General features: G+C 35.2%; 1 protein-coding gene across 1 annotated transcript; it reads right to left on the reverse strand.

The window, feature by feature from the left end:
- Positions 1 to 24,118, reverse strand: LOC149556746 (fe(II)/2-oxoglutarate-dependent dioxygenase 4-like). The gene is made up of 3 exons (XM_089831265.1): positions 23,431 to 24,118; positions 23,004 to 23,328; positions 1 to 521 (listed from the first exon to the last, which is right to left on the reverse strand). Exons 1-3 carry the CDS (start codon positions 23,907 to 23,909, stop codon positions 255 to 257), a joined length of 1,071 nt encoding a protein of 356 aa, XP_089687391.1. The 5' UTR covers positions 23,910 to 24,118; the 3' UTR covers positions 1 to 254.

Consider the following 24,118-nt stretch of genomic DNA (forward strand, 5'->3'; position numbering starts at 1 on the left):
TTTTAGCAAACAAGATATATGGTATTATTGAGTGCCCAAATTATATAATCAATCTGCTAAGCTATCTATTCAGGACTAGTTCAAGAGAGGACGTAAATGGCCATCTCAGAGGGCAAAATCTTAAGTGAACTGTAAACCTTATTACAAGAGGTATGAGTTTGATGGACCAGAGAAAGAAATAATTAGGAATAGCTTATGATAGAAGAAGATGAAGTGTGAAGTGCAAATATACATGCAAGGATATAATTACTCTTTTAAGAATTCAGGGATATATTAAAGTGATGGATTTGAAGATTCTCAGTACCCAAGTTCTTAAAGTTGCTGTCGTTTCTCCTTTTGTAGAATTTTCCCCAATTGAATTCTTTATACCGTGGTGGATTTTCTTCATTTAACAGCTCAGGCACAGGTGCCATCATCACATAATGTGAAGGATTGAAAAAGAAAGGAACAGAGAACCGTTCTCTCTTGTCATTCACCAATACCCTGTGTTCTACACTCTCAAATTTGTCATTGCTCCAAACCTGCACACCGCATTATTTCAACCAATTTTCATTATTTTTATTCTGCAGATCTCCAACCAAACATAAAATGAGCACATCAAGATTTATTGCTTTTACCATGGATCTATATGCTATTAATCTACCCACTTCAATTTTAAAAAGCACAAAGTAAAACTTGTAGCAGGCTTACACTAGATGGAAAATTAAAGCTTTTTCCCTTGGAATTTTCTAATTAATCTCATGTAGTTGAATTCCATTTACAGTTACGACTTACGAAGTCGTCCTTGATTCCAAGTAATGCTATAATGATATGCACCATTTTAATTTATCTTTAGCATTTGTAAGTTGACAACTGATATTGAACTATTAATTATTTAATTGTGTTATCAAGTTTCCATTAAACTCCGTAGAAATTTGGTAATTTTAAAACATTTGTTAGAATATTTTTAATTGTCTACCTATCTACCAATATATGGCCAAGCCCAGCCATATCGATAATCAAACCCTGGTCAAGAAAATGATAAATTGAAGAGCCCAAACCCAAAACACAAATAAGCAATAAGGACATTGACTTGGAATCTTCATGCTATTCATTTCCACCAAATAGAAACAAAAATAAACTGCAAGCTGAGAACAAAATTAATTCAAATCCCTTAATAACTGAAAAGATGAAAGAAAGAAAAATTGCTAATGGGATGTTTAAATTGTGCACTCTTTAACAGCATGAAACACGGACTCGATGCCAGTCATTGGTGAAGAATAATGAACATCAGTAATCCTACTAGTTATTTGTATCAGGGCAGTTGTTGGTTTTAATTATATTCCGAAATCTATTTATACAACAATGTATTGTAATGGAATAGAGCATAGATGGAATGAAATAGTGTTACATTTTATATATTTTATCGTCCATTATGCAGTTTTGTCAATTTTGTTAATATTTTTGTATTCCTTCATTTGGTATCAATGCACAGGTGGGCGGAAAAAAAGAGCTTGAAACAAAGGTAGAATGGTGTCCCTGCAGTGAAAAGAAAACTAGAAAACTGTCACTGAAGTATTTGTAGAAGCCTCCACTAATATAAGAAATTGCTGTCAAGAATGAAGAAGAGCTGTCAACAGAAAAAAAGAGTTTGAAACAAAGGTAAAATGGTGTCCCTGCAGTGAAAAGAAAACTGTCACTGAAGTATTTGTAGAAGCCTCCACTAATATAAAAAATTGCTGTCAAGAATGAAGAAGAGCTGTCAACAAGGAGATCTCAGCTGTTAAAGCAGAGCTGTGGCATAAGAAATGATTGAAATAAGTCAAAGCTAAATTTGTAGAAATCTGAAGTTGCAGATCACTAAAGGTGTGTGCTGAATTCAAAAGAAGATGCTGAGTTGAAGTAAAACAAATAAATCAGAAAGAGAATATCACAAGCAGATTGCCACTAAGGAAAGGATTCATTCAAATTTTAGATTTGGAGAAGTGCTGCAGCATTTAAGTTTTGGAGATCTGGTCATTGAAGAAGAGAGATTGCTGTTTGTTTTACACTGCTGCAAGCTAAAATTTGAAAAAAAAAGTGACACAAATCTTATTCTTGATGGAACTGCAACAGAGAGAATTTTTGATCAGCAAGGCAAATAAGTTATTTATTTTTTAATCTCTTTCAACTAAGTTATGATTCGGATACAGATTCAGAAGCTGATACGGAAAGAGTGATTTTTATTTGGGTGAGGATGTGGATGTGTATGGATGCATATATATATATATATATATATGTATATATATATATATAAGATTGCTAAATTTACTATATATATAATACCACTAAAAGAATTGTAAATATATCTCTACCATTTGGAAGAATGCGTTAAACCTATCCTGGCTGGGTAATGTCGATTCCTCCACACCCAAAAAAATGTGAGTACTCGGAAACTATATATTGACCAAAGACTTATTGAGTAAACTTTGGTTCAAGTTTTAGAAAATGTGTTAACAGATGGGTAATGACAATAAAAGACATAACTCAGGATATAAATGTTAGCAGATATATTGACCAATCTGGAGATGCGTATGCAGAAACGTCTGATAACATTGTGAGTACTCATGATTATGATCCCCCGATTTCAGCAGAAATCTTTGAGTGGGACCAATCTGTAGATGCATCACAATCACAGTTGATTTCAGCAAGGTTTTGAGTCGGAGACGTGTGATGTAGTTCATTGGTTGATTACATGCATTGGGATTTAGACAACTATACTGCACAGAATGTCTCATTGCCTCCATTGTGTTGAGCAGAACATAAAACAGAGTAGTTAAACAGTCGTTCCACCCTGCACGCATCCTACTGCCATCCACATGGCTTCCGGATGCACCACGGATCCGCATCCACCCTTGGCCAGGATGAGTCGGTTACTTAGTATTTCAAAGTATGAATAAAGTCTTGTTGATAAAAGGGGAGTTAGTTCATTTGTATGTTAAATATTAATGATAGAGGTGATTGTTTAAGGAGAAAATGAGATTTCTGACAAGCAATAAAGAAGTGATTTTTGTCTTTGAGAAGTGTTGTTGAGGGCTATTGAATGTATGGAGGAATTAAGCCAGTGAGAATACTTGAAACCAATCAGAATACATATCCTCTGTTTATTTAAGTTTCATTCATGCCTTTATATTCCTTTCGATGTTTGGAGATATTACCTCTGAGAACTTGATTTAAAGGAGTTTTTCACATTACATTTTTACAAGAAAAAGTAACAAAATCAATGAAGGTTAAAAAATACACCTCAGAAATGGAAGAAGAATTAAGAGAAATTTAAGAAATGCAATTCAGTAATGATAGGTGATTTCAAAGAAAGAAAATAAAAATGCAATTTTTTATATGAAATTTGGTAGTTTTGAGACATAATCAGAAAAAGGCTAAAGCTAATGAAGATAAGGTAAAGTTAGAAGCTACAATAAAATTATTTGATAAGGTCAAGGAAAAGAATAATGCTTTGGAAGAAAAATTAAGGAGATTAGAAGAGGAAAAAATATTACGGTGTAAGGAAATCTCAAAATTGAATGAAGAGAATGAACAATTAGTAGCATGCAATGAGTTTTTTAGGCCAAAACCGTTGGTTTGCAATGTTTCATGAAGTTGTTTGCAAGCAAGATGATAACATGGTGGAGTCTGAGAGAGCCAATTGAGCCAACAATGAGGCCAAAATATGTAGACTTAGGGTATGTCACAGATGAAGTAAACAATGTTAGAGATGCTACAAGTTCTTGCAAATCAATTCATAAAATGCAATACTCTCATTGTAACAAAAAAGGGTATACAAAAGCTAAGAGTTGGGATCTACATCCATGTACCTTATGTGAATTGGAAAGTCATTGAAAAAAGACATTGGGACAAGATTTTGAAGAATGAGTCATGTCAAGATGCATGAAAATGGATTGTGGATGGAGTTATGAATCAAGTTGGCACAAGATAATAGGTATGATTAGAAGGTTATTTAAACATAAGTATTCATATATATAAAAACAATCATTGTCTTGCCAAAAGTTTACAGAAAGTGAAGTTGGAGGAAGCAATGTATATGCCTTGTTCGGATGATGTGTATTTCGGGAAAGGTGAGTTTATTTCAAATTTTGTTTCAGTTCTTGGTGATGACTTTGGATGTCATGTAGTCCTCAATATTGCATATCTGTGGGATGGAGATTTTGAGATCAGATGTTCAATAGTTTTGGGACTTGTGGATAGAGACAGGTGGCCATGTATGGTAATGATTCAAGTAAGCACCAAATGAGTAATATCTGATGTAATTGCATTGATGCTTGTAGAATGCAGATTCACCATTCTTTGGAGATGCCCAAGAAGAGGCCCTAAGTCAAGATAGTGCTGCAACACATATTTTGGAGATTTTCTTCGTAATGTTCATTATGGGGGAGAAAGGATAGAAAAAGGACCGTTTTTCCCCTAATGTTCATTATGGGGGGAGAATGAAGGATAATGAACATTAGTAATCTTATTAGTTATTTGTATATGGGCAGTTGTGGATCTTGACAGTTGTAGACTTCATCTATATTCCCAAATCTATTTATCCAACAATGTATTGTAATGAAACAAAATGTACAAGGAATGAAATGGTGTTACATTTTATATATTTTATTGTTCATTATGTAGTTTTGTCAATTCTGTTATTATTTTTGTGTTCCTTTAATTGGTTGTTTTGGGGTGTATTGAGGCATACAGTATTGCTATGTAAGCTCATTATATTTATTTCACTTTTCTTTTGTATTATAACCCTCTTTTAATCTTTTTGTACTCAAAAGGGTGTTACACTTTAACAAGGTAGTATAGGCATCCATTGTAGTAAAACTTTTACTAGGCATTGACACAGAGAGATAATATATAAATAAAACTCAATTACATAGGTTTGAAATGGGAAAAACTTAATAAAAGTTTGACAACTAGAAATAATGCAACATTCTTTAGCAATCTTTCTCCTGATGATGGATCATTGTGTGATCCGAAACGTTGATGTTAAAAATCTATATACAATCTAAATTCCAGAAAATTTGTGATGCATTTCTAATGAATTGTGGAAATCTGATGACATAAAATCTAAATTTGTTATTTATCTCAAATTTACTGATTGAAAAAGAAATAGGCGTGATACATTATAAAAATGCTAATCACAAGATATAGCATAAGGTCTGAAGAAAATAAATAACTATACTTTCACTAAAGAGGATGTATGTAAAAACAAATTATTGACCATAAAATAGTACAATGTTTCATCATGGAACTTGACCTACTATTTTGAGAGCATTGCTGTAATATTTAAAGTTTTTATCCGTTATTCAATATTTAGGTACGTATTTAAAAAAAAGGTTAATTATTATATAATGCACATGTGCTACATATTATTCTACCTCTATGTTAAAATAAACAAAAAGGAAATGTACAGAAAAATATCATAATAACTGCTTTTTGAAAAACTTGAGAAATTGCACAGTAAATGTGGGAAGTCATTATTGCTTAGTATTATCTCAAGTTTCTCAAGTGCAATGCTACTATAATAGGGGCTATAACTTGTATCTATGACCCCACTTGTATCTATGACTCAAAACTGCCTGAGCTGATTTGATTGTGCTCTATTTGTGTTATCAATGATTGAATGGATTGAAATATTGTTTATAAAAACTAATATGAATGTATCTTACTTTTTCCTAGCAATGCAACAAAGGTCAAATCTAATCTTTGAGAAAAAAAGACATAATCATGGCTGAAGGGCATGATGAAGGATTATTTGGCCATACAGCCCAATAGATGAACACATAGCAGAACTCACCTGACATAGGAAATAAGCAATGATGTGATATTTATTGATTCATAGTCATGAAATTAGATCCCAATCTACCACAAAGGACTACAGTATAGACTTCAATCTTCAATGATACAGAGACAAAATCAGTGTGTAGATTGCAATCTTCTCATATGAAATTACAGTTAATGCATGAGCTAGGATAAGTTGTCCATTGCCAACTACCAACTAATTGCATGGTCTTAATTGAATCCTCCTCCAAACTATATATAAAGCTAACTTCCTATATAGTAAGCCTTAACATCTATAGAATGATTTATGTCATCTAAAAGGTGGTGGAAAGTTCAATCCCAGATGACATGTGTAACAAAACATGCAGCATAGAACCTTCTGAGATGAATGTGGTAAAGGATATGGAATGAATATTGACATGGTTCATACCACAAACCTCCCTAAGACCACTAAGCTTGGAAATGTATTCAATATTTGTGTTAATCTCAAGTGATTTCTGCATACCTCAAGGATTTGAACACGTCATAACTTTTGAGCAATGTTACCTAGGGATATGTTCCCAGCGTTAATTGATCCATCTTGGAAAGGGGGATGTCCCAAAAACTCAGTAACCTTTGGAAATTTATTTCATAATTTTATTTTATTTATTTTATTTCAATTTTTATATTTTATTTGTTTGTTAGTTTGTTGTTACTTGTTGTTTGGCTTATATGTTATTGAGCGCATCTTTTATTAGCAGTTATCTTGCATTTGTTTGTTAATTTTTGGTTTCGTGTTAGTTATTACTTTTGTTTGTTTTAATTTTATTTTACTTGGATTCTTGTATTTGGATGTTAGTTGTTATTCTTATGTTAATCTCTTCTTAAGTTTTTTCATTTTAATTTCTTGGTTAGCTTTCCTTTGTTTAGTCTTTGGGTTGGTCTCTCATTTCATAGGCTGTTGTTGTTCTTGGTTCGCAAGTTATCTTCCTTCTCTTACCCCCTTTTTATAGGATACTTGGTCTGCAATCTCCCTCCTTTCACCTCCTCTTCTTTTGCATGCATCCTGATGATGGATCACGTAGTGTGATCCAGAACATTGATGAAAAAAATTGCTCACACAATCAAATCCAGAAAACAAATCAATATACTGATGGATTGTGGAAATCTGATAGCTCTAACTTTTGGAAACCCGTCCTCTGGCTGTCATACAAAATTAATTTAAATAATGTTTGAGTTTTGATAACTTGTTTTTTATTTCCATTCTGATTATTTGAACTTTCAATTTAAATTATTAAACATAAATGTTGTGTGTTAAGGTACTATAATGTATATAAGCATGTTTTGTCCATGTTTTCATATGAATATTAAAAATTTCCCTATATATTTTACCATTTTCTAATTTTTTATATAGCTGTCCCCACTGCTGTCCTGTGCACTGAGAAAACAATCTGTCCCAGAAACCCATTTTCTTGTCTCCCTGTCCTTGAAGCCCAAGTTAATATAGCTTTTAACTAGTGTCTAGTTTTGAGAGGCCAACTCATTTCATTGTAGAATGATCTTTCTTCAGCATCTGATATGAATTTCGAACTCTACAAATGAATTTTGATGATCTGTGGCACTCTAAAATGTCACATGGAATTGGAATTTTGATGTACTTGAAATGACTCTAGAACCTGAATATGCCTTTGTGGCGGGAACAGTATGTTGCAAAGAGAATGTAATAACTAGAAATCTATTAGAAACCTACAAAATGAAGAAATTTAAAAATAAAAAAAATTGATTGATGCAAGGTTGCTCTCACACCTTGGATACTCCTGAATCAGAAAAAGTACAGACAAGAATTGTTAAGCCTCCAAGATGGTCTTCTAAATTGTAGTAATCTCAGCAGATTAGGAATTCCCATCATCTATATTTATTGCCCGATAGCTCACTTCAATTAGATTCTTTAAGGTGTTGAACTGAAATAATCTTATTTACCATGGACTGCAATGATAATTTCTTGCAAGACGTTGTCAAAGAATATTATTCAAATTCTTTGTAGGTCCTACCTTCTATAGATCTATATTCTAGAATCAATAAAAACTACAGTACCTATAGCCTATATATTGCTCAAACCCAGTTTATGAAACAATTGAGCTCTATTGAATTTTTGTGTCACAGCAATTTCCAATTTGTTATATTCCTAGAATTGTTTTTGGCTGGCATTGCATTTTTATTGCCTTGTAAGAATTGAAACAATAAGAGATGCAGACAAAGTAAGATTTGGGATAATTTATAGACATTTTTTAACATAGTAATAACTAGTTTTAATAGAAATTCCAAGAAGTGTCATGGTAGACGCCCATCCTAGTACCTATTGGAGTTAAAAGTCTTGAACACCGAGACAGTTGAAAAGGCTTCAAACTTCATAGACATAGGATAAGTATGAGAGTGGGCCTTTCTCAAGAACTAGCCTTACAATTCGACAACAAAAAGGCTAAAAAAAGAAGATATGGATTATAAATTTATCATGGAAAGAAGAAATGGATTATATATTTATCGTGGATGTATGGCATGCACAGTTGGAAGATTGCAATGATATCCCAAATCTCCCTTGAATTCCATCGTCAACACCGTCCAGTTGCAAGATTGATTCATCCCATTATCTTAATATAACTACATTCATTTTCCATATAGCCCCCCCTACAATACCTATTTTTATCTTGGAATCCTTGTCAACATGCAAACAATGGCAATCATCAAATTCTATGTTAACACAATTAATCATTCAACTGGTTAAAATATTGTAAAAGGATCATACAAATATAATCAGGGGTCAAAGCATCCATATATTTATAAGGATTTGGATCCCTTTATGACCATGGCACTAAGCTCTTCTTCCACTATATCATCATCATGACATTTGTAGCAGTTGTATTTATTCATAGCAAAAGTGAGCTTTTACAATCCTTGGTATACATAAGAAGTTGACATGCTGATATACTTTTGTGGCATGAAATCTGATTTCAAAAGGAATTGAAATAGCACTAAAATCAATCTAAAATCACAAAACAATACAACACTCAGAATTAGGGTAAAAAGAGGTCAAACAAGCACATAATGCAACTAAATTAAACTATGTTAAAACTCCCACTGAGTAGATTAACCAAAGATGTTCAATTGGATGTGTGCTCACTCAAGACTTTGGGAGCATAATAGCGCTCAAATGAAAAAGGAGAGACATGAAAAATGGCTGTTATGGATATATAGATTGGAGATGAAAAGAGATGGATGGTTGAGATTGAGAGATGAGGATCTATGGTCGAGAATGATGGAGAGGAATAAAGGAATTGCAAATTCATTTTGGATGCTTGAGGGGACAAGAGCTAGGTGCCTGTATAAGGAGCCAATGTGCTTGATGTGATGGGAGGTGTGAGATTAGGATTAAGATTACAGCACAAGAAGGAAAAGGAGGATGTATCATGTGAAAGGATAAATCATTTATTTAATTGCTTGTCAGAAAGGGATCAAGGTAAGGGTAAATGATTAAATGATTAAAGATAATTATTTACCTTAGGCTAGGATATAAGAAAAACAGAAGATAGAAAAATATTATGTAAATAATAATAAGATGTTATTTAGTTATTATAAATGATGTAAATTTCAATTGACCAAACACAAGTGTTCAATTTTGGGTGTCTACAATATTCACTACATATTCTTGAGAGGAGAATGTCTATTATTTCTTGCATAATCATGGAAAACCATATATCATATATTATATGATACAAATATAGTTTGAGATACTCATGGGAACAAACAAGATAACTTTCATAACCAAGTTTTGCAATAGACCCAATATGTATTGTTATATACATTCAAACTTGGAATCATTAGATTTCTACATTCTGTAATTTAATTATTGAAATACTTTAGGATAAAACTGTGTGCAAAATTATTTAATTCAACATTTCAGGTCACACTCTATGATCCATCATCAAGAATATAAGAGCTCAAGAAGAGAACTAAGTATTGGAAAATTACTGGAAAAGCCCAAATATAAATAGAGGGAATAAAAATATGTAAGGGAAGAGTTGACAAGAAAGGAGAAATTAACAATAAAATATAGTTAAAACAGAAAAAAATAAAACACAAAGAAAAAATCAATAATAGAAAACTCAAAATGATGATTAATAGAAACAAAAAAAAGAATCATATAATGAAGAAAATCCTTTGGTTAGGCTTCTTCCTCCTTGCATGTGTTCCCTTTGTTTAAGGAATTTTGAATAGAATTTTAAAAATTCTTCAAAGAAAAGGCATTATATGTGCCTTCAAATATCTTGATTATTAGAACTCAAATTCCCCCTCTCTAAGGCTCCTTTATTCCTTTGTTGTGCTCTAGAAACTGGTCACTCCTTAATGCTAGAATCAAAGAACATTTTGCTGATTTCAAACACGGCCATTCACAGTCGCTCTTGCAAAGCAATCTGCCTCTACCAGGCATCATATTTTCTTGGAAATCCCCCAAATCCTTAACAATGAAGATATTTTTCTCAAAGGAGAACTGTTGGAAGGCAATTGAGATTAATTTGCACCCATTAAATCCTAATAGGGATGGGGTCTCTGTCATACATGGAAACTTTTGTTGGTTCGCGTAATAAACACTATTCCTATTGTTTCTTAATTTGTTCTATCATATGTCATTTTGTGAATATTTTATTTCTACTTATCTTCATTTTTAGTTTTTCTGTTGCTGCTATTTTCTATTTATTTTTCTTTCTATTATTATTTATTTTATTTTATTCTTTTTATTTTCCTCTTAGCTCTTTTTTATATTTTTAAAAATGTAGATTTTTTATTAAATTGATAAAAGATTACATCATCCAGTATTAGGGAATGGCAAAGATTGTCCAAACTTGAAACCATAGTCCAAAAGCTGCACTACTTCTAACTAATTAGCACCTTGTACTCTATTAGCCATGCCCATGGCAATAAAGAATGGCATCGTACATTTTGTGATTCTATCCGAGAAATACTATAAACCAACTACTGCTGTGAATACAATGCCAAGCCATTATGACATCAAACATGACCCCCCATACCATACTATTTTGTCACCAGACAAAAAGAACATACAATTTAAAAGCATTCAAAAAAAATTACGTTCAATATTTCTTGCCTTGCGCATTGGGTCGTTATACCAGTAATCTTCGGGATCAAATTTGACCTTCTTGTCACCTTTTGTGTCCTACATTCTGTATTGCACCCACTTCAATTCTCTGATCTCCAAGAACTCCAGCAATGACCCCCACCCTATACGAGCTTCCTCACAACGATTATCTCTATTGCTAAAAACATCCCAAACCGAAAAAAGGTTGCAGCCAGGGCCCAACATTATCAACCATTCACCAATCACCATTGTGCGCTTGCACACCCACCCACAGTTCAGCCATGGCCAAAATGACAGTGACCCCACTCTGCTTTCACACACTCTTTCATTGCATGCTCCACCTCCTCCTTCAAGCTTAGTGCCAACGCCCATGCAAGGAATGTAGAGGTGATGTCCATGTTTGACCCATGGCTATTCTCTATCTTCATGAATTCTTTTCCCAAGATTTAATCCACAATTGCCAAGAAGATGGGCTCGTCAATCTTTAAAACACTCTTTAACATTTTATCCTTATCTTCCCCCGAAAGCATTGTTGTTGTTTTGCACAAACGAGTGTGAGGTTGGTCTCCTTCACTCCAAACCTCAATTGACTCAGCACAATCAACCAAGTGAAATGTGTTCGCTAATAGTGCTATAGGAAATAAAACCTGCAGCTTACACGTGCAAGAGGTGTCATCAGCTCTAATGATGATATTGCATGTCATCGTCGTACACTAAATCCAACTCCTTATCAATGCCACAATAATCCTTGTATAACCCATCACTCACCAAATCATTAAACATTAATCCCACCTTCGGCAAGGAGTCTGCCACTCCATTCCCTCCTTGTTTTGCATGGGATATTTTAAAATATTGAAAGATGCCAATTATTGAAATGATCCATTTAATATATTATTCAAATACCATACTCCAATTTCTCCTTCAATTATAGCATTGACAATGATCAACAAATCCTCTTCTAGTTGTAGTCGTGAAATATTTAACTTCTTAGCCATCAACACTGCATTGAGGTCATTCTGAACTTCTGGCTCGTTATTTGTCCTATCACAAAGTTGTTTTGCACCAATCACCAATAAATTCCCTTTCCAATCTCTAGCCACAAATCCAGCACCAGATGATCCTGAGTTTCCTTTTGACATTCCGTCAAAATTCACTTCTGTCCACCCCTATTCTGGGGATTCCCAAACCTCCTCAAGTCACATTTCTTTATGGTTTAACCCAATCCAGCCCATTAATGGGTCCAGTTTTAGCTCTTTTTTTGTTGTTAGTATCTCCTTACCTATTGGCTCTTTCCTTTCTTTCAATATTTTCCCCCTTTTATACTTGATTATTTCTGCAAATTTGCAATAATTAGCTCTCATTTGAGCATTCATATTCCTTATGATGGGTCATTGGTTATGATTTGAAATATTGAATTAAATGATTCTGCACAGTTCTTTTCCGGCGCATTTCAATTAATCAGATTATAACTTGTCCCAAAATCCTGCCTATTAGGCTCATCGAAAATCACAAACAATGTGAGGATCTCCCATCATTGCAAGTCCCAACCAAATTTCTTACTAAAAATGCAACCCATCAGGAAGTGCATCAGTAAATATTTTGTTTATTTCAATATACACTCTCTGGGTATCATAATGCTTTTGATAATGCCATAGCCTTGCATTTCCCATTCCAAACATCATAAAAGGGAACAATTATGGTTGTACTGGTAGGAAACAACTGATTTCATGCTTGCACAAAAAAAAGTTAATGATATATACATCCTAATCACAGCATTAACCATTTCCAGATCAAGAATTATCATAGGGATATCTTCCAATTGAAAGCACAGATTTGCTCAAAAGTTTTGTGGACAAAAATTGAAGAAAATTATTTGTATCAAAAACCAGCGATGATTAGATAGTGTGGGTACCAAGGGGGCCAAGAGATAACTAAAACAACACCCTAAATAAGCATGATATTATCTTTCCGAAGTGCAATAAAAGTATCTCCAAGAGCATTAAATGTCTCCAAAAATGCATCCACAATCGTTATGTAGCTAAGAACCTTTCTAAATGATGTAATCATCATACATGCTACAGACCAAATAAACTCATGACAAGTTATCAACAATTTAAGGAAAGTGCCAATAGTTGCATGTTGTGATGATTAAGTTGTTGTGCGGTTCTTGCCATCAAGGTTCAAAATTCAAATTGCATTGGGGATAAGGTCCCCCCTTTGTAGCCTTGCTGGTTCATAGCTCTGAGCCAAGGCATGTACCCCATTTAAAAGAAAAGAAAATTTAAGCAGATATTTTGGTGACTTGTACGAAAAGAGCAACATAAAGGATGTTTTTTCTATCCACTAAGAGGGGTCTTGTGATCAACTAGTGATTCAGATATACTCAAAAATTACTTCATATACCAGCGCACTTCACTTCCAAAGTCGATATCACATTTTTAACACACATGTATGAAATTGAAAAGGAGTAAAGTTTGGTATGCCTCCTTGTGACAACAATTTTGAGTTTCATAGTTAGAATTATTCTCCTAGAATACATCAAACTACCAACATACCCAAACATGATGTATGAGAACTCTACTAATAGATGTCTCTCCATTAATTATAAATTTAATGATTCAAATTCTAAATTGAAGTTGAGAAATATTTATTGCTACAATATTTTTTGATCTACCTACAACCATGATGTCATATTACTAACCCACCTTGGTGATGGGCCTCTTTCACAGGCTTCTTAATCTATCTTGTTTAGTACTGGTAGATCCATAGTTATTAACCATGGCTCCTTTGGTGTTAGCTATCATTCTCATTCATTTAAATTGAATATAAAAATTGTATGTTACCCAGTCTTGTAATGTCCTTTTCCTAGATTGCCTTGTAATCTGGCCTAAATAAACAAAATCCAAATGAAACAAGGAACACAGTATAGTTAAACCTAACCTAGGAATAAGATAAGATAAGCTTGTCTTGGAACTTCCAACCAAATTAGATAATAATATAATCATAGTATATGTAATACATTTCTAAGGTTAAGGAAGTAATACACTTATATCACATAATTCTCATTGACTCAACCTTAATGAGGGTTGAGGTAGGAAGGACATTATTAGGTGTCTTATTCATCCCCGGCCTGGGGCCCAAGAGCGGAAGCTCTATCCTCCTTGGCCTCATTTAGTCTTAACCATGCTCATGAGGTGGCTTACCTAGTAGAGCTTGTACATGGATCCCCTTCATCATGCTATGCTTCTCGCCTATAATGATTGAGGATCCATTTCTTACCTCAATAACTAACCCATATAGGCTTGGAGGAAAGAATGCAAAAGGGTGCCTTTAACTCAATCCTAGGCCCAAGAGAAGAACCACTGTCCCCCTTGGCCTCATGCAGCCCTTTAACCGATCTCATGAGGTGGTGTACCTCGTGAGGCCTCACTATTCCCCCTCCTTGCACTTCCATTTCTTCCCTAACATGGTTGATTATTGTAGGTGTACGATATTGCCAATCATATGGATATAAATATACATTTAGATTGCATATGTCTTTTATAAGTATATAGATGTATTAGAGATAGAGTCTGCAAAATATATAGACATTCACATCTATTCAAGTATGCATAAGGAGTACAATTATTCCTTCATATCATAATGACTGTAGGTATTAGGATTACAACTTAACGTACTGTTGTTCAAAAATTATCTATGCTTCTTATGTTCATGTTTACAGTTGCAGGAGATCCTGATTACCTGCAGAGGCTATTCTGGATCATTGTATCACTCTATGCTACTTTCAATGGTGTTGGTTGATCGGATCTCTCTTGCTCAGTATCCCATTTTGTGTTCTATTTCTTCAAGGCATGATAGCCTGGTTGATTCCAGCTATTGGCTCATAACTGCAATCTTTATTACGTCCTCATTGCCATTGCTGTCTAATTGGCTATTGTGTCCTCTCATTCATTGTGTTGTCCCTATCCTTGATGCTTCGGATGATTTATAATCAAATACAACCCTTGCAGTTAGGTTTTTATAGATCGAATAATTTTATACGTGATTTAAACAATTATCCTCTTGCAGTATTAACAATGCATATATATATTGATTTACAGGAAAATATAATATGCTATAGTAAGGAATGAGGGTAATCTATCTTGTTCCCATCCAGATGTACCTTATATCACATTCTTCTCATATGAGAATGCATGTCATACCATTTTCAATGATTATGAAAGCATGATTTAAACCTTACGTCATATAAACTTTTCAAACGTCATATCCTCTGTAAAATCAAAGTTTTAACTGACAATGAAGTAGTCATTTCTCATCCCATAATGGCATATTATGATCTAATTATTGTTTCAACTTTCTTTAAATCAAAGATTTAGAGGTCAGACTGGTGAACAGATTATAGGTAAAAGTAATGGCATCTACCGGATTCCAAAATAAAACCACCAAATTCAGGGTTTTCATTGTCTTCTCAGTTCTCAATGATAACCATGGATAGACCTTAGAATTTGTTTCCTTTTTTGAACAAGTGAGAAGACTTGACTAAAGCACAAAGGCTTAACAGAAAGACCTTGAAGAAACAAGCTTCACTCTTCATTCAATCAAGTCTTCAATAATATTGTGAAGCAAGAGAAAGAAGAAAATTATATTAGTGTCCACAAGTTAACAAAATAAATCAATAGAATAACATATAAAGCAGCAGATAAAATAGCAAGGAACTATGGCAAAAGGGGCCCTAGCAAAAGCAAAAAATGGAAAAAAAGACAAAGCTGGAAAAATATACACACAAGGGGATTAACAGAAATAGAGTAGCCCAAAATTTATTACAACTATAAATAGATGGGTATGAAGGGAGAAAAGGCCCCACATTAAACAATTGAAACAAATAAAGACCACCTAAAATGATAGAAGTACTAAAAATACACTCCTAGCACTCACCAACATACAGATTTCTTATATCAACCTGCAACTATTTTCCTACCATGCATGACTATAACACGTGTCTATCATGTTCATCAAATCAACAATAACATAAGAAATGCAAAACAAAAAACAAATAGAGAAAAGGGACATACACCAATGGCTGTGACATGTAGATTACTCTAGAGAAACCCTAAAAGGGGAAAAGATTGCAAGATAGAGCATAAGCTCCTTGTCTCACTATCTTCCTATCTTTGCAAGTGCACACATTGCCTGTAGGATAATATTCAGCCTTGAAATCATGTACACCAAGTGAAGACAATTGCAATATGTCCTCCTATCATGAAATTCATGTTTCTTTGCTTGCAACAATTCACATTTAACAAACATGAGGGTTTTGCAAAGGACCAACCCCTTAAACATATTTTGCAATGCATACACACATTCCAACCCCTCAAACATGTCAAGTTGATGGAACAAAGAGAAAGAAAATGAAGAAACAGTACAATTACATTATCAGAATAGGAGTAGAAGTTGGCACTAATACCCTTAACACTTTCATGTAATTGATAATTGATGCACGAAATCTTTCTTGGATATTTGTGATTGTGTATCTGAACAGTATTCTGATTTTCCCACAGAAGTAGACAGCTACATAAGGCATTTGTAGCTAGTAAGTGAAAGAAGAGAGGTTATTATTCAACTTGAAGAAATGTAGTTCCATGTAGACTGAACTTATCTAATTTGGATTTGTGGTCAAGAAGGCGTAACATGGATCTCAACAATGTAAATCAATTTTCAAGCGGCCATGTCCAAGAACTGCCTTTTAGATGTGAAGTTTCCATGGACACAGTAGCTTTTACTACAAAGTCATTAGCACTCTCGATAGTACTTGTTCTCCTATCAATAAGAAATTTGAGTCAATGGCATAGAGGAGTTCTGAATTTTCAAAGAAGATTTCTAAACATTGACACAATCTTTGTTGGCTTTGCAGAACTTTAACAAGTTGTTCCAAGTTGATTGTGATGCAAGTGGGGCAATCATAGGAGCAGTCCTAAGTAAAGAGTTCATCCTATTGCATACTTTAGTGAGATGTTAAATGGTGCTAAGAGAAAGTATGCAATTTATAACCAAGAATTTATGTCGTAGTAGAAGCAGTCAATAAATGTAGGGACACAAAGTTGACCGAGGAGTTTGTTCTCTACAGAAACCATCAAAGCTTTGTAGGTCATAAATAGTCAAGCTAAACTGAACCAACACCATATGAAGTCAACTAATTTTTTGCAAAGATCAAGTCAAATAGATTAGTAATTGCCTTGAATAGGAGGATTTTGGTTTTTGTGCAAATTTAGGTGGAAGTAGTGGGTTTTGATACCACAAAGAAGTTCTATAAGGAAGATGGAGATTTTCGGAGTGGTGCAGGTAGCATGCTGATGTTTTGTTAACTGAATAGAACACCGCCATTAGATTATTTCCTGTGAAAAGGATTTCTTTTCAAGGGGCAGCAGTAGTGTGTACCATGGGGCTCGATAAGAAAGAATATTGTTAAAGAGATGCATAGCAAAGATTGCATGGTGGAGATACGGCTGGTCATTTTTGCATGGACAAGACTCTACCTCAACTACTCAGTAGATATGATTGACAAGGATAAGCAGTGATGTATGGAAAATCATTATGGGCTGTTGGATATGTCAACAAGCAAAAAGGGAAGTGCCAAAACACCATTTTACAAAAGCCATTGCCCATACCATACTGATGCAATAAAGATGAAAAATAAGCCCAATCCCCGGCAGCACTAACTAACACTTGAAGCAAAATTCATACACAGTTTTGTCACTCATTAACTCTATTATTTCAAATTCTACAAATGGTCACATAACACAGCAACTTCTGAACAAACATATACACTCTTGGTCTCTCATTACGATTTTCAAATCTTCATTTCTCCTCTTTGTTTTCTTGCTATAGGATTGCATTCTAATGCTCTCTCTTCTTGCTGTGTTCTACTAAAATAGCCTCTTTATTCAATGCCTGAATCATTTTACTTCTAACTAGCTTCTTCCTCAATGCTAAGTCCCCTCACTCTTATTGCCAACTCTACTCTTATGTTTGTGACCACTCAAACATACAAATTATAAATCTACTCATCTTATGCACCCTTCCACACTCATTCTTTTTTAATTTTTCACACGGCTACTATCTTCTCCACTGTACACTCTTACAGTCAGTTCTTTAGGGCTCTAGTAGTCTGCAATTTGTTTATTTTATTAGCTCTCCTCTGTATTATGCCCTGCACTTCTATCCCTTTTACTTCCCAGAGCTAGAATCTTTCTTCTTCCTCTCTGTACTCACTTCCTTAATGCATTATAATTTCCTCACTGCCTTCTCATATCTGCACCCCACCTTATCTCATTCACTTTGAATATGCTCATAATTCCATGAGGCAAGCGCCTCATGTTCTATCTCTCACATGATCCTCTTCTCACCATTTTTACTTTCTCTATTCACTTGCGGCCTCTCCTTCCCTGTTCCCTTGCACACTCTCTTTTTTTCCCTTTATCCTTGTGAACTCTTCTTTTTTCAAGCACTTACCATTCTGCCTATTCCTCCATTCCATGTGCACCTCATATCTCTAATTCTTTGTTTTCTATTCAATGACTCTTCATTTCCTTGCACTTCATCTCCCACACATTTCCCTCAACTCTTCATTGATATTTTAATATGCAATTGTTGAATTTTGCAATCCCATTTTTTCTGTGTATTGTATTTTTTCCTCAATGCATTTGGGCACGTCTTTGCCTTTTGGGAATTTGGTTTTGTTTTTTATTCACACAACAATGCTTCCTTGTCTTTCGAGCTTCTCTATTTCCCATGCTGACACTATCTCCTCTTTCCCAATAGTACACAACTGAAAACTTTCTCTTTTTCCCTCGATGTTTTGTTATTATTTTTATTGGCAAGTACTTACTCTACCTCTTCCAACTCCCACCATGCAGACCCTCTGTTTTTCCATTTTGTGTTTTTTTTAATTTCTCCTAAAGCTAAATCACCAAGGATTCCCCCTCAAAACCAAACTGCAAATTCGCAAGATTCATCACTGATTCTCCTCCCAGATGCTCCAGCATCAGACACCCCAGGCCGGAAATTAGTAGAACAACCCTTCTAGATTGTAAACAACTTACAATGAGCCCCCTCACTATAACACTTGCCCCAAATTTAATTTTTTTCTTCCTCCTCTTCTAGCACCTAGCCAAAACAATCATCACTCATCTCCAACAATTTTGCTTCATATTTCTCTCTTAACATGGAATCAGCTCCATCATAACCCATCCTCCTCCAAGAAATTTTTATCCAATTTTCAACCACTGAAACTGTGCCTGTAGTGATCCCGAGTTATGAAAATTAAAGATTTCCATCACTTTGTTTTTTGCACCTATACCTGCTCCTCCTCTTGCCATACCAACATAATGACTTTTTTTGTGCTCCACCTCAACCCTCAACACCTCTAACATTCTTCATTTTCTAACTCATATGCATGCAAATCCGCATACATCTCATAATTATAAAAATTGAAAATTACCTCTGCTACTGCATTTTTTCTTTTTCATGTTCAATTGGAATAGTTTCATCTTCGTCGCGCATTTTCATTATCTGTGTCTTTCAAAGGACTCATCACCACTGCAACTCGTTCCTTGTCTTCAGAGTCTATGTCTTCATTTGGTTCTCAATTACTGCTGCAAATTTTATTTTGCTTCCCTATTTCATGCCTCCAACAAGACATGCTCTTTCAACCTCATTATTCTCTTCATCATCCTTTTGTACAAGGATCTTCTCAAGCCTACTGCTGCAACCTTCCCTTTTTCTTCAACATATAAGGAATCCATCTACATGTCCTCCAATGAAACAATTATTTCTCCTCTCATCTTCCTTTCTATCATAGTTCCAACCTTTAATTTCACTCCATCATCCCTTTTCAAAGACATGTTTCAGTTGTGAACTCTTTCATGTCTTCTCTTTTATCCTCTTGCACGAGCGCCTCTTCTTCAATGTCACAGGCTTGACACCTTGCTACAACATTTCTATTGCCTACAAACAAATTACTATCAAGCTTTGAACTTCAACATGCAGTAAATATTGGATTCTCATCTCTTCCTTCAAAAGGTTTCATCCTTATCTTTCTCTACTCCATCATTTCATTAATTTAAGCTAAACGGTAATAATAAGTTTAAAGTTTAAACAATTGTGTAAGCTGATAAGTAGGAGATAATTTCCACAGCTAGTCAAATTGTGATATGAATATCAGGATTTAACTGTGTGATTTTGAGTCAAACTCGATGACCCATGTTTCATGAGTAGTGATTCAACATGAATCCATCTCTCATGAGAATAAATGGAACACTTAGCACTCATTGGATCTAGGTGATGCTCACAAGGGTGAAGCACCGGGACTTCCCGGGAGGTCACCCATCCCAGTACTACTCCAGCCTGAGCGCACTTAACTACAGAGTTTCCTCCATAGTTAAACCCAAAGCTTGCAACCCTATTTGCAAAACCTTCACCAAGTGTTGTGCCTTATGAACCATTCATTAGAAAGCCCCTTAAGCTCATCAATTGATAAGTAGGAGATAATTTCCACAGCTAGTCAAATTGTGATATGAATATCAGGATTTAACTGTGTGATTTTGAGTCAAACTCGATGACCCATGTTTCATGAGTAGTGATTCAACGTGAATCCATCTCTCATGAGAATAAATGGAACACTTAGCACTCATTGGATCTAGGTGATGCTCACAAGGGTGAAGCACCGGGACTTCCCGGGAGGTCACCCATCCCAGTACTACTCCAGCCTGAGCGCGCTTAACTACAGAGTTTCCTCCATAGTTAAACCCAAAGCTTGCAACCCTATTTGCAAAACCTTCACCAAGTGTTGTGCCTTATGAACCATTCATTAGAAAGCCCCTTAAGCTCATCAATTGATAAGTAGGAGATAATTTCCACAGCTAGTCAAATTGTGATATGAATATCAGGATTTAACTGTGTGATTTTGAGTCAAACTCGATGACCCATGTTTCATGAGTAGTGATTCAACATGAATCCATCTCTCATGAGAATAAATGGAACACTTAGCACTCATTGGATCTAGGTGATGCTCACAAGGGTGAAGCACCGGGACTTCCCGGGAGGTCACCCATCCCAGTACTACTCCAGCCTGAGCGCGCTTAACTACAGAGTTTCCTACTTATGAATTGATGAGCTTAAGGGGCTTTCTAATGAATGGTTCATAAGGCACAACACTTGGTGAAGGTTTTGCAAATAGGGTTGCAAGCTTTGGGTTTAACTATGGAGGAAACTCTGTAGTTAAGCGCGCTCAGGCTGGAGTAGTACTGGGATGGGTGACCTCCCGGGAAGTCCCGGTGCTTCACCCTTGTGAGCATCACCTAGATCCAATGAGTGCTAAGTGTTCCATTTATTCTCATGAGAGATGGATTCATGTTGAATCACTACTCATGAAACATGGGTCATCGAGTTTGACTCAAAATCACACAGTTAAATCCTGATATTCATATCACAATTGTGTAAGCTACTTGTTAGTGCGCTCCCACAAGTTAAAATATGGTCAAATAATTTTCCACGGAGATTAGATTAGATTTCAGAGAGATTACTTGGCCAGGTAATTTTTCAGAGAAATTAGATTTTCAGGTAATTTTACCAACTTAATGATTTACTGGGCAAGAGGAGCCATGCCACAGTAGGATTATTAAAATTCTGAGCCATGTTACTCTGAGCTCTACATACATTTCAGATTTTTCAGACATCTCCTTTTATCTTTAGGGCATTTCAATAGCATAAAGATATAAAGAGCAAATAAAATAGAATTTAATTCATGAATTGTAGAAAATAGATTTTGTCATTTACATTTGTATTGTTGATTGCATAGGCAGATATTCAGTTAACTTTTTAAGAGGGCAGTCACCAAATAGTGGCCTAAGCGTGAGATCAGATGTTTGCCAAGTCTATGAAGCACATGAGATCAAAATGAATTGTAGAAAATAGATTTCTTCATTTATGCTGATTACATAGGCATATATTCAGTTAAGATTTCAAGAGGGCAGTCACCAAATAGCCGTCTAAGTCTGAGATCAAATATTAGCCAAGTCTATGAAGTAACTGAGAGTGAAACTTATCAGACTTTTAAAGAGGGCAGTCATCAAATAGTTGTCCAAGTCTGAGATCAAATATTAGCAAAGTCTATGAAGTAACTGAGACCAAAATTTATCAAATAACAATCTAGCTACTATTAGGAATTTATTAAAAGTGGAAATCATTTTGAACTGACCCAAGACTTTCATTGTGATTGAGGCAAGGAGTTTTGTACGAGTAGTTCAATATTTGAGAAAGCTTACCAAATCATACTCCACAATTGCAGTGCTTTATATTCAATAATAACAACTGGCGAGTCCTTTATACAGGGTAGCTTTCAACAAAAGACATTTGTTGAACACAAATTTTTCCTTTTTTCAAATTTAAGGGATTTTAATATGATTGTAATGCACTTCATATTGAAAAGGTCATTGGAAATTGAGTCAATGATTGGTCAACAAAAATTTTCATGAATCAGAATTTTTCAGGGAACTTTGCAGATTATTGCTTCTATGGTCGATATATATATATATATATCATGACCTTTGGAGAGAGTATGTTGGTCTATTTGCTTTCAGAGATGCTCATTATAACTTCGATTGTAGTCTATGAACCGCTAGATTTTCACAAACTCTCTTGCCAGGTATGCAATAGTGACATTATTCAGTGTTTACTGTTTGCTGAGCTGGGGTGATAACTCTTGCAAATGAGCGTAATTTCTAGGTGAACAAAATTGCTTGACCACAAGTGTCCAGTCTGGTCTCCTGTAGGAGGATTTTCACCACAGGCAAGCTTTGAACTTGGGTGTCTTAATAAGTACGAGGTAGCTTTCCAACCCTCAGATCAAATTTAAGTCGAATAAGGAAAACTTAAAAAATCGCCTTTTGGCTCTTCAGTTTAATTGTAGTACTTCTCTTGTATTCACTAGAGCAGATATACATATACAGAATTTTTGACGTTATGATATCAAAACAATTCCAGATTACCTATGATGGTTTTGAGGAAAATTGCTTACCTGCATACAGTCTCCCACGTTGATAATAAAAGCATTGGCAACGGGTTTGATTGGCACCCATTCTCCATTCTTGCGCCTAACTTGTAGTCCTTCAACCTCATCTTGAAGCAACACAGTTAGCGCACCCACATCCTTGTGTCTACTCACACCCAGAGCCATGTCAGGCACTGGACACGTAGGATAATAATTCAATCTTAGAAAAGAAGTATGCTCTTCAAACTTTGAATCGAAATAATCACTGGGCAATCCTAAGCTTCTAGATATTAGTCCCAGCAATTTGAACGATAGCTTCTCTACAGCCTCAGCGTATTTCTCACAGGCCTCCCTGCTCCACCAATAATAAACATTAACCAAGCAATATCAAACAAAAAATAAGAGTTCAGGTGATGTAAATGTTCAAATTAAACAAATCTGAATGATGAGAAACCTCAGATGCGGTGGGTTTTCTGGCCACTGATTTGTCAAGGGCATCGTTTCACTGGAATCTGCTTCAAAATGACGAGGAAGATGAATTGTGCCTCTGCATGCAAAATCGAAGACTTGTTTCCAGTCTCTCACATTCTTGGTGAGCTCATTGTCATAGTAGCCAAAAGGGTTATTGAAGTCTCTTCTGACTTTGGCCTTGTCTTGAACGGGCAACGAGAAGAACTGAGCTGCTTGAGATTGGAGCGTATGGATGAGGTGGAGAGGGACGCCATGGTTTATGACTTGGAAGAACCCCCAGTCCTTGCAGGCTCTCTGGATTTCGCTTGTTGCCGTGTCTATATTGTTAAGATCTATCACTGGGACTTGCTCACCAGCTGAGAAGTCGCTTAAATTGTTACCAATTCGGGGCCTGTCTTCCGGAGAGACTACAAAGGCTGGATCAATGTTCAAAGCAGCTTTTACATCGCTCTGTAATCCCATTGTTTCGTTTCCTTCTTGATCAATGTTATCATTAAGAGTCTTAGGGGAAAATAAAAGTATAGTAGGCAAATCCAAGCCTCGAGTATGGATGAAAAAGCTGAAACCGACAATATTTCCTCTGTTTGTCGAATTGGAAGACAAATTTCCGAAGCTTCTCGGGGTGACGCAAGGTGTCCCGTGAAGCGGCTACTCGAATTATTTTTGTGTAA

The sequence above is a fragment of the Cupressus sempervirens genome, chromosome 5 (genome assembly GCF_028749045.1).
Source record: "Cupressus sempervirens isolate cs-2001-9-10 chromosome 5, ASM2874904v1, whole genome shotgun sequence".
Classification (NCBI taxonomy): Eukaryota; Viridiplantae; Streptophyta; class Pinopsida; order Cupressales; family Cupressaceae; genus Cupressus; species Cupressus sempervirens.

Coding starts and splice junctions, on each gene's coding strand:
- LOC149556746 (XM_089831265.1), bottom strand. CDS start 23,909: ATGGGATTACAGAGCGATGTAAAAGCTGCTTTGAACATTGATCCAGCC. Junction 23,329..23,430: donor GAAAACCCACCGCATCTGAG/GTTTCTCATCAT, acceptor TTGGTGGAGCAG/GGAGGCCTGTGAGAAATACG. Junction 522..23,003: donor ACGTGGGAGACTGTATGCAG/GTAAGCAATTTT, acceptor TGCGGTGTGCAG/GTTTGGAGCAATGACAAATT.